The sequence below is a fragment of the Rhyacophila brunnea genome, unplaced genomic scaffold (genome assembly GCF_057557595.1).
Source record: "Rhyacophila brunnea isolate RB1 unplaced genomic scaffold, BYU_Rbru_1.0 scaffold_3, whole genome shotgun sequence".
In the NCBI taxonomy this organism is placed as follows: Eukaryota; Metazoa; Arthropoda; class Insecta; order Trichoptera; family Rhyacophilidae; genus Rhyacophila; species Rhyacophila brunnea.
This window is the reverse complement of record NW_028232965.1, coordinates 24,145,107-24,168,682: the sequence shown is the minus strand read 5'-3', so window position 1 is coordinate 24,168,682 and position 23,576 is coordinate 24,145,107. Positions and strand designations below refer to the sequence as shown.

Here is a 23,576-nt window from a genome sequence, read left to right as displayed (position 1 = left end):
ATGACTAATGAGTAGCGAAAATAAACAGTTAAATAGCAATCTTACAAGAAATTCCTACATATATTATGAATTATTATGATATACCTTTGTACAGCTGCATTTAAATTAATATTGGGTAGGTTTTTTTAGTGCCAATGAACAGTTGATTTTTTAAACTTGCCGTTTTGTTACATTAGATTTATATTATAAATTACCTTCTCTACCTACACCAAATATTAAAGTTTTACAATTGGACACGAAAAATAATACTTATGTAATATTTTATACATTCCTTCCCATATACAAAACCAATAATTCATTAATAATCATAAGTAATGAAATATAGCTTAAGGAAAATAACATTAGGATCAGTTTGCGTATATATTAAACTGAATAATTATACTTATTATGTATATTAACGGTTTTTAATCGAAAAGTTTTTACTAATTCTATATATGCATCCTCAAAATAATCAAAAATAACACAGATAACTTAAATTAGTACACCTATCGTTGAACCATTTTGAGAAATGTTTTATAAACTGATAACTAATAACATAATTCATAAATAATAATAAAACATAAACAGCTGTCAACATTGATAACTAAAAGTTATAAAAATAATAAAAACTGTGTTTAAAAAACATTGTAAGTTAAGTTCTAACACGTAAACGTCAGTTCAATTAATTAAGAACCTAGGAACCTATATACCCCAGAAGAAAATTCGCCGTAGAAAAAGACATGGAATAGTTTTTCATCGAACTTTCGTTCGTTATTCCAGACAGAGCTTTTGTATCCGGCGTCAATATCCGGTCTGACTAAATTGGTTTACTCATCTTCGTGGCCAAATCAGATGAAAAGCGTCAAGGAAATGAATTAGTATTACTTTCACTCAATTTCGGAAGGGTCCTGATTTAGTATTGGAGGTTTGGTGTATTGTGTCAGTATTTTTTATCTATAGTACATATTAGAAAAAAATACTTATTTAGATTGTAATAATTGATGATAGATTTATTCAATTATTTCGTATGAAATGCTTTTATTAAACCGAGTGTCTCCTTTTTTCGTCTTCTGTCTCTGTATATCTTTAACGATAAAAGATAATTAGTTAGTATCTTCTTAAGATTTTTTAAATATATAATTAATATAATACCTATTACCTACCCACTAAATAATTTTATTTGCATCACCATAAAACATTAAATGAAATAGCTTTGGTTCAAGAAGATTTAACGTCGAATATGTGAATATGGTTGTTAAAACTGATTCCATTTGAAAAAGTACCTACAGGCTACAACCCTTCATCAAGTAAAATATAAGTGAAAGTTTCATCACTTCCTCAGTCGATAGTATTGATACCAGGAAAAACAAAATTAATGGGAACTGGCGTACTCTGAGTGTTGTATAACAGGTTATGGATATAGAGTGTGGGAAAACATGAAATTAACTTAAACGCGTGTTACAGAATATTATGTTATTTTCAATAGTGTGATAATAATATGCATTAAAGTTTGTCACGAAATGTAACTTGCATTCAATATTGAGGGCAGTCGGGGCGCTATGTTATACTTCGGTTTTACGACCTGAACCATAAAGAACCATGCTTCAAAACCTTGGTCCATGGCGATGTCTTTTACATTTTTTACTGTTCTGTCATTGACTCATTTAAATACGATAGGATTTTCAAGTTAGGGTCGAAAGTCAGGTTATCAATAATATGAAAAAATGAAAGCAGTAACGAAATATGTATCTCATATGCATTGAACACCAAATACTCGTATGATGAATACTCATGATCATGGGCGGCTGGCTCCTAGGGTCAAATAGTCAATGACCTCCCAAAAATAAATATCTTACAATCTATATACATTATACAATGTCAATTATCTCCTATATATTATTATCCTACGCCTTTTCCGTTTTGGCGAGCGATTGTAACGTGACGCACACTAATTTGTATGTACGTGTATCTAACCACCATACACACACGTATCTCAATTCTCACAAGCGTTTCTCGGTCAATTTCATGAACGCCAAGATTCATATTTCTTAATAATATTTCTTTCTCTCTCATTTCCCATATGTGAGACGGAAAGAAAGCACAAAACACGCCTTTTTTCATATTGTTTTATCGCTTGCATACACTAAATTTTGGTCATTGCCGAAAACGAGACAGCTATACTATTTTCAATATGTAAAATGAAACAGAATGATATAAATTTTTCCTTAAGGTGACGCATCAGTGAAACGCCAAATAATGTTCAACTGTACGCGCGACGAAAATTTGTACTTGCTTTGCATTCATTGAGAGAACGTGGAGTCGGACGTACGTCACTTTGCTGCGTGATAGCGACGGGCCAATTAATTCTAAAATCGTGTAAAGATGACTAAAAACTTTACCCATTTACTTTAAAAAGCAAACATGTCAATGAATATATTATTATTGATACTAATAGAATAATAAACAGAACATAAAATGGACGTATGTTGGATTTATATGAGATATAATATTTCGTTTGACAGGCGTCATTTTCACCCGCGACCCGCAATCCGCACATCGCCTAGCAACGATCTTTTTAGACCGTGCCTCAACTAATGCATGGCCTTAAATGTTTCAAGAGTTTTGTTCTGTGGTTTCAAGGTCTCATTTGTGCGGCAAACCTTTTTATTCTTATTTGTTGTCGCTTATTATTTCAAACTGACCATTGTTGTCTGAAAGTTTCATATGTTATTAATTTGTAGTTCAGTTTAAATCCAACCTTTGAGTAACACCCATCGACTGCATTTTCTGTATTAAACCATTGTGTACAAGTTACCGATTAAAATGTAATCTGCTATATTAATCATAAAGTTACCTTCTAATGAGATCAGTGGAAATATAAAAAGTGTTTATATATAAATGATCCCGCCATTCCATAACACTAGGTATTATAACGGAGTTTTTATTAAATGTGTTTGATTGTTTTAATCTTATGTTCTTAAATAGTATTAAGTACAACAGTTATTAGGTGTATAAATAGATACACAAAGTTTATTTTTTGACCTAATTTACAAAAAAATATAACGTGTTGGGTGCAATTTCGGTTAACGATGAGTTGACAACGTGAAAAATGGAATTTTTTTAAGGGTAAGTAACCTATATATAAAAATGTCTAGTACTTCTTCTATAATGTATAAAAAGCTAATTTGCAATACGTCTTTTAAGTATACAACGAAAAGGCAAATTAAAATAATATATTCAAAATTGGGTTGCCAGGCTTAAGGCCGCTATTGCTCATGATGTATATGACCCAGTATCCCACGTGTTTTTCCTGAGTTTTTCGACATATCTTTTACATTATAATATTACTATATACCTATCTGCTAGCATATACTTATATACAAAATAATATTTTCCTACCGGGTATTCTTCTGTACCTAATACTCAGTAACTAATTATTAAAATTTTAAAAGATACCATTTAAAATTATTCTAATCACACATACGTGGTATGATGCATTAGAATTGTCACATGATTTCGTTCGATTTCTAAATCTCGAATTTCCCTCATTAATATCTTTGAAATTAGTTTATACATAGGTATGTATATTTTTTACAAAAAGTCATATTTCGTTTGATGTATTTTTAAGTAAACGGTTTATTAATTATTAATATCCTATTGTAGGACAACATCTACACAACTAACTATAAAATATTCAATGAAGAAAGTGTTCTATGTGGAATGTCTTATTATATTTTTATTACCACGGTTTTATTAGCTCGTATTATTGTTTGTCCGGTACAGATTTTTTCTTGTGCAGTACAAATTTTTTCTTGTTTGTCGAACATTTTTATCTAACTTCCCGACTAGCTAGACATTTGAAACTTTTAGAATAAGTATATCAGAACACGAAGACAATGCATTCTTTTAATACTTTTGACCATCTTTAAGCAGAATTGAATTCATTTTCAGTTAATTCTATTTTGTATGTTTCGGAAAAAAAACATTAAAAGTAATACTTAGATAAGTACTACTCACTATTATTGGTTGCTAAGTGGGTCCTACCAACTAAGTTATTCACATATACGTGCGTTACTATGGAAATCAATATGAAATGTCAAAATGACATTTCTGTATTCTATAATATTTATTCCTTCTATCAAGTATTCTTCTATTAGTATTTCTATCAATTACAATAACAAGTATTTATTAATACATAGAATTGTCAAGTTTATATGATTCAACAGAAAATTTAAAAACGTGGTACATAAAAAGTTCTTTTTATCTTGTAATTATTGGTTTTTGGTCAGGCCAACATTGTACTTGTTTTTTTTTTTGTCAAATCCCGAAATTGATAAAATACTAATCTCGTAATCCCAGAACTGGAAGATCAGTCCCGCATTGCAATCCGTTATAATTATGCACGTAATATAATGATTTTACAGGTTTGTATAATACTCGATGAAAACGGCAGCGTTGAGCACACTCGTTACCTGTATTTTACGTAGAAAACGCAATATTATGTATGCGCTTTCAACAGGTAAAATATCATCATTGGACTGCGAGTTATTTATTGCCGACTCCATTACGCGTAGCTGCAGAGCTCGGCGTGTTAAGAACAAAATAATGCATTATTTAAACATATTTCATCGCATATATTGCGATATAATAAAAATGGCGGCGCCTACGCGTGCTACGTCCATGATATGGCTACCGTGAATACCGGAATGAATGTATATCAAGAAATTTAATAGTAACTAAAAGGTCTAAAACTTAGTGTGTAGAAAATATCTTGTCGACATAATCCTTAAAAGTATTTTTTAATTTTAATATACTTAAATACATATTTATTTCGTAGTATGTGCTTAGAGCCCTATGGAGAATCCAAGATTTCGATCTTAAGGATAAGTTGCCGAAAAGCATGACTTAACTATAATACTAAGTATGGAGTTAAGAAATCCTTAACCATAGACTACTTTTGTTATGAACACGCCCCCTTCTGTATTACCATTTACCACTGACAGCTGCTGTCAAAATAAATTCGCGTGTCTATAAAAGAGTCCATACGCTTAAATTCATTTAACAATGTATCTCAATATGGATATTGATAGTATTAATTCGTTAGGTATGTACTTGCAGAATATTATTTTACTTTTTATACGCCAGCCCGCAGAAATACAACATGCCAGATGATAGAATGACACTTGACGCTAGTGTTACCATGTTAAAAAAATATCTTGCGGTGCCTGTGGAATCACGTATAATGACTTACTTATAACGGAAACATAAGAGTATTATAATTAAATATTAATATGTATTTATAGTTATTACATTTATAAAATGCAGTTGTCATATTTTTCTCATCGTTTAACAATTATAAAATAATTTACCTAAGCTATAGGAAAGAGAATTTTTAAATATGGTATTATTTTTAATAGAAAAAACGAATGAAGCTTTAAGACGAGGTGAACCATACACAACATGATCTTAACTAAGGACAATGTTTCTACATAGTGTTTTCTGCTAAGGAAATTTTAGTTATGACAAATGTTTCTGCATTCCGCTCTTAATCCATAAATTGAAGTTAATACTCCACCTACTTTTGAATGTGAAACTTAGGCTGGGGTCACAATGCACTCAAATGTGCTTTGATTGAATTTACTTGACTAGGATATAAAATAATCAAGTACTATTTAAATACATTAATAGGCAATTAAAAATATTTTTCTTAAGAAGGTAAGCTTTAAGTTTAAATAATTGCCTATTGTGGAATCTTCGCCACTGCCCTTTGGTACCACTGTTTGAGGGCATCTTTCCAGAGGTTGACTACCTACTCGCCGAGTGATATATTCATCGCGTAGGTACTCGTCTGGCCTGCTTCCTTATTAATTTGTTTTTCTGGTCTTTTCATGTTATGTCCAACATCGACATTTCTATGTCATGCTGAGCTAGTATCAATTTTTATGTTTCATAAATATAGGTAAGTAATATTATAGGAATAGGTAGGTAGCTACATTAAGTTCCATATAAATTAATAACGTTAACGTAAAGTAGGAAGGTATATGCGGATGTTTTGTACCTCTTGGATACCACTGGATGAATAAATTTGTCCAACGATTGTTCTTTCTCCGACCTATGTGTCCAGCCCATTTCCATTTGAGGTTTTTAGCAAACTCTATCACATCATTAATCCTTGTCTGTTCCCTTATCCACTCATTCTTCTTTTTGTCCGTTTGCGTTATGCCCAGCATGTACCTTTCCATTCCACGTTGTGCTACTCTAAGTTTCTGGTTCTCTCTTTTACTTAGGGTCCATGTTTCACACGCATGTAATTACGGGAAGTACACACTGGTTGAACACTTTGCACTTTAGGCACAGTGGGAGGTCATTTTTGAAGAAATTATTCAGGCGGCCAAAAGCACTCCAGCCTAGATTTACTCTGCGAGCAATTTCATCAAATATACATCCATCTATAGACACTTGTTGTGCCAGATAGATGTAGTTTTTCACCTGTTCGAGCTGAATGCCATAGATGAGAATCTCTTTTTGGCCCGCAAAGCAGTTGAACATGACTTTCTTCTTTGACACATTTATTTTCAAGCCTACTTTGTTGCTTACTCCAGCGAGTTCCTGCATTCTGCTTTGGAGGTCTTCTGAGTCTTGCAAACTACTATTTATTGTCATCGGGAAAGCGCAGATGACTCACGTATTCTCCATTTATGGGGGCCCGCGTTATTCCAGTCAAGTTCTCTAAATAAGTCTTCAAGTGTAGCTGTAAATAGTTTAGGTGAGATTGTATCACCTTGTCGGACTCCTTTGCTGATAGGAAATGCGCGATGGTTTATGGAGATATTGTTGAGCTACTGTATATATTATTGAAAATATTTATATAGCGCCCGGGGATTCCTTGATTTCTGAGTGCATCGAGTATTGAAAATTTCCTTATGGAATCGAACCCTTTCTCATAGTCTATAAAACCCATGGATAGCGGCAGCTTGTATTCCTGTTACCGCTCTGATTTCTCTGATGACTTGAATATGGTCCATAGTGCTGTATCCTCATCTAAAGCTCGTTCTCCTGGCTGGTTCTCGTCTAGTACATATTGCAGACGGTTTGAGAGAATTTTATCTTGGTGGATTATTGGATTTGCATCCTTCTGCCTCTAAGGTAGGTATGGCACTTGCATCTTTATTCTATGCATATCTTGGACTAGGACTTCCATCTCTCTGCCTCTAATAAATAAAGCCTTTAGCATGACGATTCTTAAAAAAAATCATTTTCCCCAAAAATGGAGTTGCATCCGTCTGCCTCTGAGGTACAGATATTATACTAATTGACATGGAATTGTGGAAACTTACAAAACCAAAGGGTTTTAATTCTGCACCAAACCTCACATTTTCATTATGTACTTACTTACAACTTAAATAATATCAAATGGTCAAAAAAAATCTAGAAAAATATCAGGAGATACCCTTTCTTTAAAGAAATAATGTCTTCATTTTTAAACGGTGAATAAATAATATTGAAATATTTTCCATAGAGCATAAACTATAATATCTAATAAAACGTCATTGTTTCCATATTATGTGAAAAAATATGGTCACTGCTCAGACCAATAAACCCGTCACCACGTATGTTGAAATATTCCTACCTAATAAAATTATTACCTACCTATATTGTAACCATTTAACTAATTCTTACATTACCTGATTAAATTTACTACAGTTTGTGGGTTTGTAAAAGCTCGTCGGCAAAAGGTCCTTTTAACATCACGTCATACGTTTTACCATGTTATATTTTATGGGCTATATTACAATTAACAAAACTTCCCTTGTGGCGAAATATCCTGTTTCCTACATGAATATTTATGAGCATTCCTTGTTTATAAAATATCATAAATATTTTAACTGTTTTATAAGGTCTTGCTTTTCTCACACGATTATACAATTAATATCAGACAATCATTAATTCATTACATTGGTAATTCGTAGGTATGCGTTTCTTTTGTTTTGATATTTTAAGAAAATATTATTTAATGGTTTAGGTATTTTTATAAAGTTATCGTTTTCATTTTTTAAGAGGTTTATTTTTCTAGCATGGCCTCGGAGGACATGCTATAGGTACAGAACCAACTACCTACTTTGTATGATAGATTTATAGCTCTTTCGGTATTCCGTTTGCACATGATGGAAATATGCCCAAATTTGTCTCACCAAATTGAAAGTTAGGGATCCTAAAACACTTGACGTTCTCTCTATGATGAATATGCTATTCATGAAGATATTGTAGACAATGTCCCAAATTTGAGCGACGTGTAGTATAACTGAGACTTGGAGTAGGTCTTTGAGAACGCATAGGAACTGAAAAGTGCTCTGGCACCGGGGAGGACGGAAGAGCTCGGCATAATTGTAGGTAAAGTTCTTTAACAGAAATGGACAGAGCGCCCGATCAACAGATTCTCACTCACATTTGAAATGATGATGACAGTGGTCTGCAGTCAAAGCCTCGGTGCTAATAATAGTAAAGATTAGGGGATGGGTGAAAACGTCACCTAAAACACTATATTTTCTGATAATTTGTTCATAGCCATAAAAATGTGTCAACATCATCAATACGAATATTTTCTACCATGTAAATGGCACTTCCAAGATCCAGAAAAGTTAACAATTTTCTTTGAAGAAAGCATAACCTTCTCAGGATCTTTAAAGGTGTGACAAAATTTTACTGGAGAAACAAAAAAGTGTCTGAATAAGTTGATTTATCTAAATCGCCATCATAATAAGTTTCTATGTGATTATTGTAACGATTGAGGCATTACTGCCTTATTAAAACTTTCGACAATCGTCATCGGAAGTTTTAACAGTTCAACAACAATTATTTTTCAAACACTAAAAGCTCATATAATTATCTATCGATTAATTAACTCATTTATTAATATTTTTATATTTACTTAATGTTACAATTATTAAATTCTCAGGACGTGTATTTGGATTCAGAGCATATTATAACAACCTTGATTGAGTAACTGATAACTATTTCTAGTAAAAACGACACGATGAAATCTTTTCCGGAGGATATCTCTACATCGGATTATAGAATTGATTAAAAAAGTAATATTCCTTTCAGTATCTGTAATTGTATAAGTAATGCCAAATCTTCGTTAATATAAATGTCTGTAAGGACTATAAAAATGTCAATAACTGAACAAAAAATAGCCTGGATAGTAGATTCAACTGAAGTATATATTAATATGTATGTACCTAATGATTAATACTCACAGCGGGAAACTTTAAACGCTAAGTTAGTTTACAGCTACATAAATCGTTAAATGACTTATTATATTTATAGCTAAGACTGCTGCTAGTGGAATACGGTGAATTCCTGCGAGTGGATATAGCAGCCAAGATATTTATACTCCTGCCTATCGATAGTAAAAGCGCACCGGATAATGGTAACCTTTCGGATATCTGTGCAGAGTAGGAGCCATGCCTACTAAAAAGCGATCGAGTTCCGACCGAGGGACGTGTATAATTACGGTGATTGCCGCCAGAGGCATGCCGCTATTGGTTCAGGTACCTGCTGCCGCTCGCTGATGCTACGTGGAATGGACCACGGAGGTGATGCTGAGGCTTTGGCCCGCGAACTATTTTTGTACTTAATATAATTTTAATAATAATACAGTAGGTATATGGAAAATCAGTTTCTGTGTTACTTAGGTAGAATTAAATACATGCCGCTGACAGTAACGCAAAGTAATGCGCGGCATTCAGTTCAGGCGTATGCCTACGGCAGAACCAAAATAATCAGAAATTACAAGATAAAAAGAACTTTTTATATACTTACTTACAATGGTTTTAAATTTTCTGTCGAATTATTATGCTCAAACTTGTACTTGATATTATGAAGTAAATAAAAAACAAACAAACAAATATATAATACTGAAATGTCATTTTGACATTTCATTTTGATGTCCATAGTAACGCATGTATATATTAATAATTTAGTTGCTAGGACCACTTCCTTAGCAACCAATAATAGTCTTTTACTTTTAACGGATTTTTCTGAAATAACTCCATACAAAACAGAATTAACTGAAAATGAATTCAATTCTGCTTAAAGATGGCTAAAAGTATTAATAGAATGCATTGGCATCGTGTTCTGATATATTCTAAAAGTTTCAAATGTCTAGCTAGTCGGGAAGTTAGTTAAACATCGATTGCAAGATTTGTACTGGACAAACAACCACCGGACATACAAGAATAGAAGCTAATAAAAACGGAATGTTTTCAGTGTATTTTATTAATTTTATCTTTGTATCTAATATATCTGAATATTTTTTATTTCCATAAAGCGCGGCGCTAGTAGTTATGATACAAAATTTAATTCTGATTAATAATTTTATATTAATTATAGATGTAGCTGGTTTCTTGCGATGTAATTTGAATATTTTCGGTAGTAAGTACACCGATTTAATTCTTACGGTGATTTATCATGTTATTTTTAAGAAAGTATCGTGAAACATTTTTTTACAAATCTTAGTAAACGCTAAACTCATTTAGTATTAAAACTTTACCACTGCATATTAACAGTCGGCAGTGACACAGTGGGCAATTCGCATAGTATTGGTACCGTTTGCTACTTATGCCTGTTTCAATGCTAGCAAACATTACCAAAATAACTGCGAATCGTTTTTTTTACCGTAGGTACGAGGTACGAGTACGTCAGTACCCACTGTTCAAACCACACACAAAGTCCAGCGTTGCTAACTCTCGTCGACAAATAGGTATATACCAGATGGAGTAAGAAAATAAGCTATTTTAGCATGAAAAACGCTAGATTTCCTGAAAACAAAATGTCAATGGGAAAAATATATAAAACTTTTTTAGGTTGTCAGAAAAAAACGATAAGTAGTCAAAAAAAATTCTGTCATGATACATTATAAAAGCCCTTTTAAACCATTTTAGTAAAGACGTTGACGTTGAAACATAATGTCTTATTCCTATCCATGGTCGGCTGTGAGTTATTTATTTTGAGTAGTATAGACAAAAAACCATTATAATTTTAAATTTATGTAAAAACTGATAAGTACATAATAAAATTTTCTATCAAGAAAAACCAGCGCTTTACGGAAACTTTAAAGCTACACGTGACATGGAAAAACGCTAGAATTAACGCCAAATTTCAAATACGATTTTTACAGACTAGGGTGCTAGACTACTAAAAATGCTACATAATATGCAGATATATTATATCTGGCAAGAAAACTACTAGTCTACATCTAATTTTAAATTTCTTTGCGAAATCTATAATCGTTTCAATATTCAAATAGTACAAATCGTACAAGAGAATCGTCCATCATGAGTGGTAGGGCTATAATATGTAGATCTCTGTTGTAGCACCGCTGCAGGATGGTGGACGGTCAAGCGTCTGAACCGTCAGCGTCAAACGACCGATTCCTTGGGGTCGCACCATAACCACGCGGGGTATCACACTCTGCGGTTATATCAGAACGACGTACTCATTTATTCAATCTTTTAACTGTAACGTATTTCCTTTACGAAATCAATATCTAAATATTGTTGAAAAAATACGATTTTCCTATGAAATTGTTAAGTAGAATATTAATATTTCATTGATTTATGATTATTATATCTGTCAGAATTCTAGCTGTCAAATTGAAAATTGGAAGGCAGACCAATTTATTTGAATAAAGCTCCGTCTTGTCAGGATAGGATCTCTGGCGAGTGGCGATACAACCAATGTATAATACAACCAGGTATTTATTACTTGCTTGCTAATAATAATAATAATACTATACGATGTGAATACCGTTTCATATAGAGTAACTATTCGTGGTATCAAAACTAAATATAACATATGGCTTAAAAGTTATTTTCTTCTTTATTTAAACAACACGTAATATAGAGTTTTACATATTTTAATGAATAAGTTGAATTAACAGCTTTTTATTGATTTAAGTGGTACATAATAAAATTAAATGTATTAGTGTTTGAGTATCCAGAATCGTTAGGTGAAAGAGTCTCTACCAAGATACCATAATAACATTCGCCATTTTAGTATGTAATGTGAAGTAAGTAGTCGAGCTCATAGAAGAGGCGGTGTAGCAGGTAAGCGATATGACGCCTGAAGATATGTGGATTTAAACGTAGTAATGCGAGAGTGGCATTGAATAAGTCAGCCTTGTACTTTTAAATAATACATAGTCTAAGTTTTCATTGTGTGTTATTTGAAATCCACATATTATTTGACGTGAATAGTTATTACTTAAAGAATCTTCTTTTTTTTTGAAGATCGCAGTCTTTGTGATGTATTCCTTTTCTGATCAAGATTGATAATGGATTCAGCTAAGTGGATTACCGACACCAATAGAGATCCTGTCGAATTCTTTATTTGATAGGTTCAGTGTGTATTTTATAATGTTCTTGTCCATTATTTAAAAAAAAAGCAACAATTTTAATTGCAAGAAGAGCCTTTCTCAAAATGAATTGATTATAGATCTGAGACTGCGTATGGTTCGTTGTTATGGTCTCTCAATTATTTTCTATGGTATAAAGGTACATATCGTCACTGTTCTGGCAGAAGACACTAATTCGAAAAAATGACATATTGAGTTAGTACCATAATGTTCCTTATTTCAAACTTTACCGTCTGGAAACCTTCTTAAGAAATAAACAGTCTTTATTTTAAAGTCATCCTTTTTACGATTACTTAATCGTCACTGTTCTGGCAGAAGACACTAATTCGATAAAATGACATATTGAGTTAGTTACACCAAAATGTTCCTTATTTCAAACTTTGCCGTCTGGAAACCTTTTTAATAAATAAACAGTCTTTATTTTAAAGTCATCCTTCTTACGATTACTTAATAAACTCATATGATAGACCATTTCAAACATTTTAACAACTTCAAAGTCAAATTACTCAAAACTAGTATTCTCCAGTTAGTGTGTTCTGCCAGAACAGAGACGTAATAAACTCACATGATAGACCATTATTTCAAACTTTTTAACAACTTCAAAGTCAAATTACTCAAAACTAGTATTCTCCAGTTAGTGTGTTCTGCCAGAACAGAGACGATATATGTGTCGCTAGATTTCAAAATCAGCCAAGTCCATAATAGATGAATAGGAGAAAAACAGGTTTTTGTTTTCTCAAATACACAGTCACAAGGGTGAAAGTTTATATTATTTCGAGTATAAAATATTTAAAATTAATAAATTCCACATTCCTTGGACTAACTGGGTAAGAAACGCTGACGTCCTCAAACGAATAGTACAATACCCCGGCTAGATTATGAGAGAACAGACCACAGCATTGCCCAACTTGTTATTCAATGAAAGTCCAATGGTAAACGTGGCAGAGGGTGACGTCACATTTCTTGGCTTAAAAACCTTTGTAATTGATATGAAAGCACCACCGAACTGTATCGGGTAGCGGATGATAGAGCAAAGATCGCCCTGGTGATGGCCGACCTCGATTAGGGGATGGCACGATTAGAAGAAGAAATCAATGACACGACAAGAAAATACAATCTAAATTTTATAAAATTTCTAAAATTACACTTGCTTATATCAAACTTTTTGATGTTTTTGATAAAGGTAATATAATACACATACTTTTACTTACATAATATGCACCTACTTCAACGTGTACCTACTCTAAAAAATAATATATCAATACTTTTATAATATTGTTTATCGGTCGTATATTAAAATAAAACAACAACACGATTAAAATGTGGTTGGTTTATTTAACTTTGAAGAAATGACTATAAATACTGACATTATGATAATATTTTCTCCATGTAAATGGCAATCGATCGATAGATGTTCCTTCTATCTTATCCTGTATTTTGAATACGTAGGTATGGAAATTTACATTTAATACAGCAGCCCGCAAAAAGGATTACATATCTCTTTTAAAAAGCAAACGTATTTCTCAATCGGGAATTCATCGCGGAAAAAATCTAGCAAAAATAAGGAAGAAGTAAGTAGCAATATCAGTAAAGACACGGTTTCATCAATAAAAACGAACACATACATAAATCAAATTCATACTACAATCTACTACAACATATTACATTACCCTGATTCGTTCAATACGTTATATTATTATTTAAAATTAAATGAATATGTTTTCAATATAAATAATATGAAAAATATAATTACCTACTTAAATATCGATGAGATTAAAACTAAGCCCAGTCGCACATACAAAATCGTCTCGACTGCAAATCATATATCTAATCGGTCGATTTGAAAATTTGTTACATACGACGAGTAGATGTTTTTTTATTTCTACCAAAAATGTCGCACTGATGTTACGTGCGGCGGAACATTAAGTTACATGTGTTTTGTGAATAACAACACAAACACATTTGCGAAAACGACGTGTTGCGGTCGAGACTAGTTTGTAAGTGCGACTGGATTTACAAGCAAAGCTGTCATAGCTTAGAAAACGAAGCTTCTTGGACACCGAAAACACCCTTTAATGTCTAGACTCAGTTACCATAGAGAAATTAAATGGAAAATAGATAAGTACATCAATAAACTGCAGTCATATTATTAGGATATCTACAAGCCATTGTGTGATAAAAATATGTAAATATACCTACGTAAGCGAAGTACAACGAAATATGTATTTTTATAAAGCGTGTTTAAATACATCAATAATGGCATACAAACCAAACACAATAATATCTTTGAATGTAATATAAATAATAGGCACGATGAAATCGTATTCAGATTCTTGGCCCAGTATTAGGTACTTACTGTATTGAAGTAAATGAATAATCACCATGATATTACAATATACCTACTGATTTCATTTGTATGTTGACCTGATCACCTTGTTTCACTAAAAATAACGTTTAATAAGTAATCTTTTATTTGACACCTAATTAAATGAATTACACCATTAAATTTTTTCATGCATTACTGAATAATATCTACACCCACCGTAATTGAAATAGATGTTAAGAAATATCACGGAATTATAACTACATAATATATCATTTGAGGTCAATAATGCAGATAACCAATATTTTCTCAAAATAAACTTCATTTCGTAGTTGCAGTAAATAAATAAATACATCAATCTAAGCCAGTTTGCATAGAAGTTGTGCACAGCCTACCGGTGTAACTGATCAAACACGATTTCAGCAAGTCTCCGCACTTCAAAGACGCGCTCCGAAGTATTTAAATTAGCATCTGAAGGTTGCAAATCGAAGTAAATTGACTTCCTCCGCGGTAGCCCGGTGTACTGTCAGGACCGCAGCTGGATTATCAGACACATTTAAAATTCAATATGTTATATTCGGATCATTGGAATTATTGGAGTATATTGAATTTTGAAGGCAGTTTTTCGAATCACACGATTACGTCATATTGTGGTTGTTTTGGTAATAAGATCATTATTTTCTTCTTCCACTGGCAGCCTTGAAAACAAAACGGCGGCACGTGGTTTGCTTAAAAAGTCTGCACAGACCTACAAACTTATCTGGAGAATGATATGGGGGAGCCAGTGTCGAAAACTACCCAATCACAACTCGTAACTGGCAAAATCTGACATTCGGATGACGTTTTTCAATATGGCGTCCTAGGGTAGTTCGTAGTGCCATTTTTGGTCATTCTCCAGATAAGTTTGTAGGTCTGTAACTTTGTTTAGGTTTCTCGGTATGTTACATGATTATTCATCTTAACAATAATGGTCAATGTGTTGGTTTTGGCTGCCTACATAAAATTGACGGCGAAGTGTCTTTCCGCGAGGTGTTTTTATGCGTGACGGCGACCTTGCAAATTAGCAAACAAAATGTCATAGTAGAAGAGTGAAGGTTTCTTCAAATGAAACTGCAATGCGAAGTCACTTGTGGCTAACTTAATAAGTAAGTAGACTGGATTTCCCTTTGTTTTCATACATTTAGCCTCCATTTATATAGAAAAAGGTTTTTTTCAACATCTTTGGTTCTTCAACTAAATCAATTTTCTACAGTTAGGGAGAAATTAAGAAATCGATGCTCGAATTTAAAATTTCGATAAATAATAAACAAAACGCTGTCTGATTAAGTTTAAAGATTAGGTAGGGACCTACATATTGCAAAATTTCATTTAAATACATGACGAAAGTGTATTAAATAGATATTTTACTTTTGATTTAACAAAAAAAAGCTTTTGTTTCATAACGTTAACTCGAAAGCTCAAAAGAGCTTTCCTTATTTCGCGCCTGTCCTCCACAAGGAGCGAGAGCATCTTGCGGAATATTGCATCGCCCATCTATTCGGTAAAGTTTATTACGATATTGCCGACAGAGGATATAAATTTTCTTGGACCGTATTGCAAGTAAACTTATCCATACCGTCTCGTGTTGAAAATAATATGAGAAATTATTCCGATAATTTAGTCGATATTACATTACGGACAGAGAAATTATTACGAGCGTTAACGCCTCGACAACTTTGTCATATAAACTTCAATGTCTTTAATATAACATAATATTAAAGCTGATATTAATATAAAATAAACATTTATATCGATAATTATTATTGGTGTATTAAAGCTATCGCAGGAAATATCGACCCTTAATCGGCAGAACAACGTAAGCGACAATTCATAAATTTTACAGGAGAAGGTTTTTTTTAAATTATTTCCGTAATTAGTTCCAAAAATGAATTCTGTTAATGTGGTTAATAATAATTGGTTACTGCCTATACGGAAATTATAAAACAATTGCATTAGTGCTTTTAGTTTTCGAGATAGTGGCGGTAACGCTGTTTTGCTTATGTCTATGACACGATATTTTTTCCAGGCATGTCGCTTACGCTATTTGGCGTAGTCGTTTTTATTTATAAATTTCATGCTAATTATCATCACAGGGCATTACTAATTAAGTATTAAAATAAATAACATAAGCACCCATTTATTTTACGAAAGGGGACGTTGTTAAATAAATTAAAAATACTTTGACTTTTTAAATTAATATTTTTGCTTGTAGATACTTAATCACATATAGGTAAAATAAAAATAAATGATTGGTATTTTTAAGGTTTCGCTTATATTATTAATATTATCAGGTATTGTTATTTTTCAAAATGAAATAGGTACGTATCTACTCGTACATAATTAAATATGGGGACCTACTAATTATGATAAAATAAAATTGTAATCAACTATTCATATTCATTCTTATTACAAAAAAATTATTGTCCCACATTTTTTAAGCAGTAATCGCTGTATTATCCTCATTCACATCTTCCTGATCGGATTCCGGTAAAGTATCTTCCACTGATAATCCATGTGGCAGTTTCATAAACTCATCCGTCATCTCTGAGGGATATTACATTTAACACAGAGACTTTTATACTGTTACTCGTTATACTGGATTTCCAATATTGGTGATTTAGCACTATACAGCAAGGGTGGCTGCGCTTAAAGCATCACAGCACTTGATCGGGATCTGATGACATTTTCTAGGTCTAACAGTTTAGTCCTACTGTCACCAGAGTAAGTACAATATTTGGTAAGTTTTTTAAATTATGCCTTTCATAATTCGCCAAATTTAATTTTGAACTTTGAAGGAATGCAAGTAGCAGCGAAAGATTTCCAGTCACGGAATTCTGCATATGACATGATGACCTAGCGTTGGAAATGATGGTGGGTCATTTTGATAGTGCCCAAACTACTATATAAATGACTCAATTGTCGCATGAATGGAATCGACCGGCATCGTAGTACGACCAGTGGGTCTATTCTATACTTGTCTTATCGACCGCTAAAGTGATATATATTATCAAACTTAGGGTAGGTTTATATAAAAGTGTTAGTACTTATTGCAATAATTATAATCAACGTATTGTAATTGTTACAATAAGTCCTAATTTTATAATACAAACCTACCCTAAGTTTGATATTATTTATCACTTTATAACTTTAGCGGTCGATAAATACAGAATAGACCCACTGGTAATAGAAAATGTATTTCTATCAATTCAATGAAAGTTGAATTTTTCATAAAATAAGATAGCATACCCAGTGTTGCCCGGTTCTTATTCTGACCAATCACAGTATAATAATTCCTTGATTTTTTCCCGCTTTGTCAGTCCTGTCCAAAGATTTGTGCATGATTGCTGAGATCTCATTACTGCCACGTTTACCATCAGTTTCACCCCATAAAAAGCAGTAAGTATCCATTATTTGTTCCACTTTCGTAGATACTTTCATTATAGTATGCGTATTTCGACTAGGGAGTGTTTAGCACCTTCTCGAGGTCAAAACTTGCGCACAAAATGTCATTGTGATTTTTACTTTTGGCCAGATCATTAAAGAACATCTCTTTGCATTTATCCTTTACGGTAAGGGGACATTTGTAAGTATCCGTTTCAATTAGCCGAAGTCTCTCGTCACCAGACATATTTGTTACTTTCTCGCAAAAAGAACACTATTATCTTTTTTGGTAGATGAAAACCCAAGTTGAACTTACTGTCTATTAAATACGTTTCTGAAAACATTCCGAATCACGACATTAGTGGATTCATTCAAAGAATCCAAATTTTCAGTATAAATTTTATACTTATACATTTTTAACATTTCAAAAATCTGTAGGAAGATACTATTCTTCGTAGATTATTCCGACAGTAGTGAGATGTAACGGCGGGTAATTATTGTTTAATAAACTCTATTACCAGGTTTATTTTATCTCAGCCAGTTTTACTGGACGGCGCGAGCTTTGCTCCCAAATCGGTTTTCGCACAACTCACTACCAGACGGACCACCGAATAAACCGTACCGTAGCTTACACTATCAAATAACGTCGGTTACGTTGTTTTGCTCTACTTTATAATGCGATACAAGTTAAAACGCTAAAAGGCACAGACCATAAAAAAATGTCACGCAATTGAGATCGGGCTCTAATATTTTTGTCACTTATGCGCTAGGTGATATTGAACAGTTCTCCATTTAAAACGCAATTTACACAAAAGTGTCGCTTACGTTGTTCTGCCGATTAAGGGTCGATATGTACAATCTAATAGAGCGAGTGGATTAAGTCTGCTTTTATAATGCTTATATGCTTTCCATAAAAGATATGTTAGACTCTTCCGAAGAGTATTTACCTAGTACTTTTGTTATTATGGTTATTTTTTATGTGGACACCTTGGTATGTTTTTTTCTAAAGATTGAATTTTGTTTTTTTTTCATCAATAAGATTTTTTTAACAATGTCCGGTCTTATCTACTTATAATAATAATAAATTATGATGTTAGGTAGATCAATTACCATATTCAACGGAGTATGAAATAACAGCTTCGATAATCTAGCTGGGGAGAATCATTTCACTTTAACGTTTCCGGTTCATATATTCCGACAAAATAATTAAGTCTTGATACGGTTTGATGAATACAAATTAAAAAGCCATTAAATAAATTGAAAAACATTAGTAGCAAACCTACCTCTTCATATTACACCTTGTTCATGACAGCTTGATTGACTTCCTGGCAGCATGATCTCTGTTGATTGGATTTGTTATTTCAAAATATTATTTAGACTATCTATCTTTTCATCATACAAAATTACAGTAGTTACTATCTAATAAATAGTCAATATTCCAATATTTTTGGTTTTGGTTAATCTACCAGCCTACTAGATTGGGTTTGGCAAACGTTTCATTTTTTATATTTGTTATCTTGCCAGTATTGACACTTAACACTTAAATGCAAGTACTCCGGATATTAATGCAACTTTAGAAGTGCCTATGTATTAATAGTTCTTTGCATTTGCTGATAATTCTCTTCGGTCGGTTTTGCAATATTCTTTCACTATTTAAAGATTTTCCCATTTGTATATACGCTGGCGTGCCGTCCACAGATGCTCCGCATCCCCTGAAATAATCGATATAGTATTATGTTGTTATTTATGGTGCAATGGTATTGTATAGTTTACTTATATTTACTTTAAACGGTTCTAGGTATATGTATTACATATTTATTTAAAAAATAGGATATCCCCGCTAAAAGACTACAATAATACTGCATACCGCACCAGTTGATCGGTCACCCGAAATATTCAATAATAATAAATTAGTCCCGCTGAAAATTTTGTCGCGATAAATACCTACAGGTGAACAGCTGACTCAGGACCGCCATCTTGGAGTATATGTCACTGTCATTGTAAATACCTACTGTCACCGTGATAGTACGGGAGTGCGAGTATAGACCATCGGTTCCTCAACGGAGGCTCATTTTTTATGATTCAAACTTTTTTTAATAAATTAATAACGTGCTTATTGTGAAATGCAAATTGTTACTTCTTTTATATGAATTAATGTGACTTTTATTATTATTTTTTTTATTGATTTTCCTTAGACGTGAATGTCACAACTTTGACTTTTTTGAATTTTCGATTTGGTCATAATAATTTGTGTCGTATGTGATTAATTATACTTCTACCTAAGCAATCAGATAAGTTTTTTTTTAATAATTAATTAGTGATTGTGCCTTTACATCCACCACCTACAGTACTCCGGATCCTCGACGATGTCCTCAGGTTTAGGGCAGAGCTCCTCGATAAGCCTGGCGGTTACATCTTAAGTTGATAATAAGTAGTAACTATCAAATATTTTTTGCGTTAAAGTCCATTTTTATACATTTTCACAGAAGTAAATAATATAATATAGGTATTATGTTTACAAAAATACCTAATCTATACAGGTGAAGAAGATTTCTGTTAATTGACTCGTGATGTTATTAGATAAACTTTCTCGTAGGTACATATTTTTAAGTATACCTACATAAATATACCATAGTTATATTTCAATGTGATGTAATTAAATACTTACATGACTTTCTTTTATTATTATAATGATTACAGCAATACTTTTTTGTCATTTCAGATAATCATCAAAACCTCACAAGGAGCATTACGACCAGGTGAATCATCGAGCACTTAAAAAACGTGATCCAGTGTTGTTTTTCTTAAAAAAATGTTCTACACGACTTTTAAAATGTGATTTAAAATATTGTGTAGTGGGAAGTGAGTTAAAAAATGACAGTCGATTCGTTGTCACGCACAAAAGTGATTTAATACTATGTAAAGAAGAAATTGACATGTCACATAGGCTTATATCTTCAATCTAAAAGTGTCTTGATTAATGTTTACATTTTCTCAAATGCCGTTTTTGGGAATATTGACTGAATGTCATCAGTTCGGGCAAGAGAGGTCTTTTTTATTGCGCTAGTTCGACAAAAGTGATAAAATGTTGCGATCGGTAGTTATTTGGTTGTTTATTTCATCCCTCGTTATTGGCAGCCAAGTTCCGTCGACGGCAGAAGATGAGGAAGGTAAATATAATGTATTTTTAAACATTTTAATGTAAATAATTCACCTAAATAAGGCAAGACGATATATCATAATATATTATTCATTTCATAAACGTATTGATTGTGTTGATATTAAAATACACATATTTATAGGACTACAATAAAATTACTATCATTATTATAGGTAGGTAATCGACTTATGTAGTATATCAGGCAAAACATCGTGTCCATTTTTTTTCCATTTATTAGTCGGCTCATTAATACAATATTTTTATACTAATATGTACATGCATATTTCAAATTTATGTTTTTATGCAACATTCTTATAAACAATATTTGATAAAGTTTGATGGTATATCGCTCATCGATGCCTTATCTATGTAAGTAAATATATGTTGGTGGGGTCGCCACTGTTGGTGGTCACTCGAATCCAAGTACTTAGCTCGTAACTATCATTATAGGTATAATACGCTGCTAATAAATCTCACCCTGCTACATCGAAGACTTCGTCATTATCATCATCCTCTACCTACGCATCGACACCACATCAGTGACCACCAACAGTGGCGACCCCACCAACAGTGGTGACCCCGACGTGATACCGTTGTTGGGGGTGGAGGTGGTACTCCCGGCAAAAACTGGCAGGTTGGAGCTACCGAACGGGCACGCTGTTGTATTTCGGAAGGTATCCCGGGGATCGATTGATGCATCTGTTGAAGCGGTTGCTGCGGCATCTCGTGTTGCTGTATTGGTCGATGCTGCAACGACCAATCAGCAACACGAGTTGCAGCATCGACCAATACAACAACACGAGTTGCAGCATCGACCAATACAGCAACACGAGTTGCAACATCGACCAATACAGCAACACGAGTTGCAGCATCGACCAATGGTTACATGTAAGTTGTACGTATGCAGTTCTTCGTGGAACACTTATTCGTGCGCCGCAGCACGTGAAACATGAGTTCGTGCAACATTTAATCAAATGACGAGTTCTTCGTTGAACATTTCACCGTGGAATACGTATTCTACAACATGTGGCGCTAGTTTGCTGTTCCAATTAGATTCAATACAAATTTTATGAGATGTCTTTATTGGTTTTAAATAATTTAATGTTGAAACTACATAAATAATATACCTATACGATGTGATTGTATGATCTACTTACCTACCTATTTTTTAATGTATGTTCCTTGTATTACGATGGTTTTATTACGTATTTTAAAGTGTTTTATGTAGGACATTAATATTGGAAGTTACCGAAATAGCAATATTTTGTTAAATATTATAAATAAATCTCTATATATATAAAAATCTCGTGTCACGATGTTTGTGGTTGAACTCCTCCGAAATGGCTCGACCGATTTTTATGAATTTTTTTATGTATATTTGTTAGGTATGAGAATAGGTCAACAAGTATATTTCATACCGCTAGGTGATTAGGGTGTCTCAATCCAGAAAATTTTTCTTTTATTTTTTTGACAATTTTTTTTTTGTATTTTTTTTATTATTTGGCATTAAAAATACCTATAACCCCAAATTTTCACTCTCCTACCCCCACCCTCCCATTTTTTAATCGCGATTTTATTATTTTTGTATGAACAAATTTAACCGTCGTTCGTATTTCAAACAGAACGAAATTATTTATGTTGTTGAATGACAGATGGCGCTACGTCCGAGCAGAATTCGAGAGAAGCGTCGCGTCATTTTGACATTTCATTCGGCATATCACAACGCAGTGCGTGCAAAATTTTGTACAATTTATTTTAATTTATCTATTTTTACGTGCGTGTATTACAGTGCACAATGCCAGCAAGACGCAAGGGGGGCCATTTGGGCCGTCGAACGAATAAAGCAACAAACATGCGAAATAGTAGAGCAGAAAGAACAGACGAACAAATCCAACAAGATAACAATAACGTGCGTGTAAGCATGTCGCAATTGCGTGCATCTCAATCACAAGAGGCACGAGCTGAACGAAATCAACAACGACAATTGGAACGGAGCCAAGCGCGCCGGTTCGTAGTTAACACACGCAGAGCAAATTACCGACAAGGCCAACAAGTACATCGAACATTTACATCCGCTTCGTTCCTTCGTCTCGCATTCGAGTACGAGCCAGATATTTAATATTTCGCTCATCCGAAAGTGCTGATTGGTGCACAAAGAATGTCCCCATTGTCATGCGCTCAAATTCAAACATGAGTCAGCCGGGATGTGTTGCGCATCAGGAAAAGTGCAACTACCAGAAATTGAGATACCACCAGAACCATTGAACGGCTTGCTCATC

At 33.1% G+C, this 23,576-nt stretch overlaps 1 protein-coding gene across 1 annotated transcript in view; it reads left to right on the top strand.

The window, feature by feature from the left end:
• The window catches only part of LOC147068090 (netrin receptor UNC5B-like), a 272,153-nt gene that overhangs the window by 110,999 nt on the left and 137,578 nt on the right, over positions 1–23,576 (top strand). The window contains exon 3 of the mRNA XM_085953344.1: positions 20,860–21,307. Coding sequence (XP_085809470.1) covers positions 21,223–21,307 — 85 coding nt within the window. The 5' untranslated portion in view covers positions 20,860–21,222. The remainder of the gene's footprint in view (positions 1–20,859; positions 21,308–23,576) is intronic.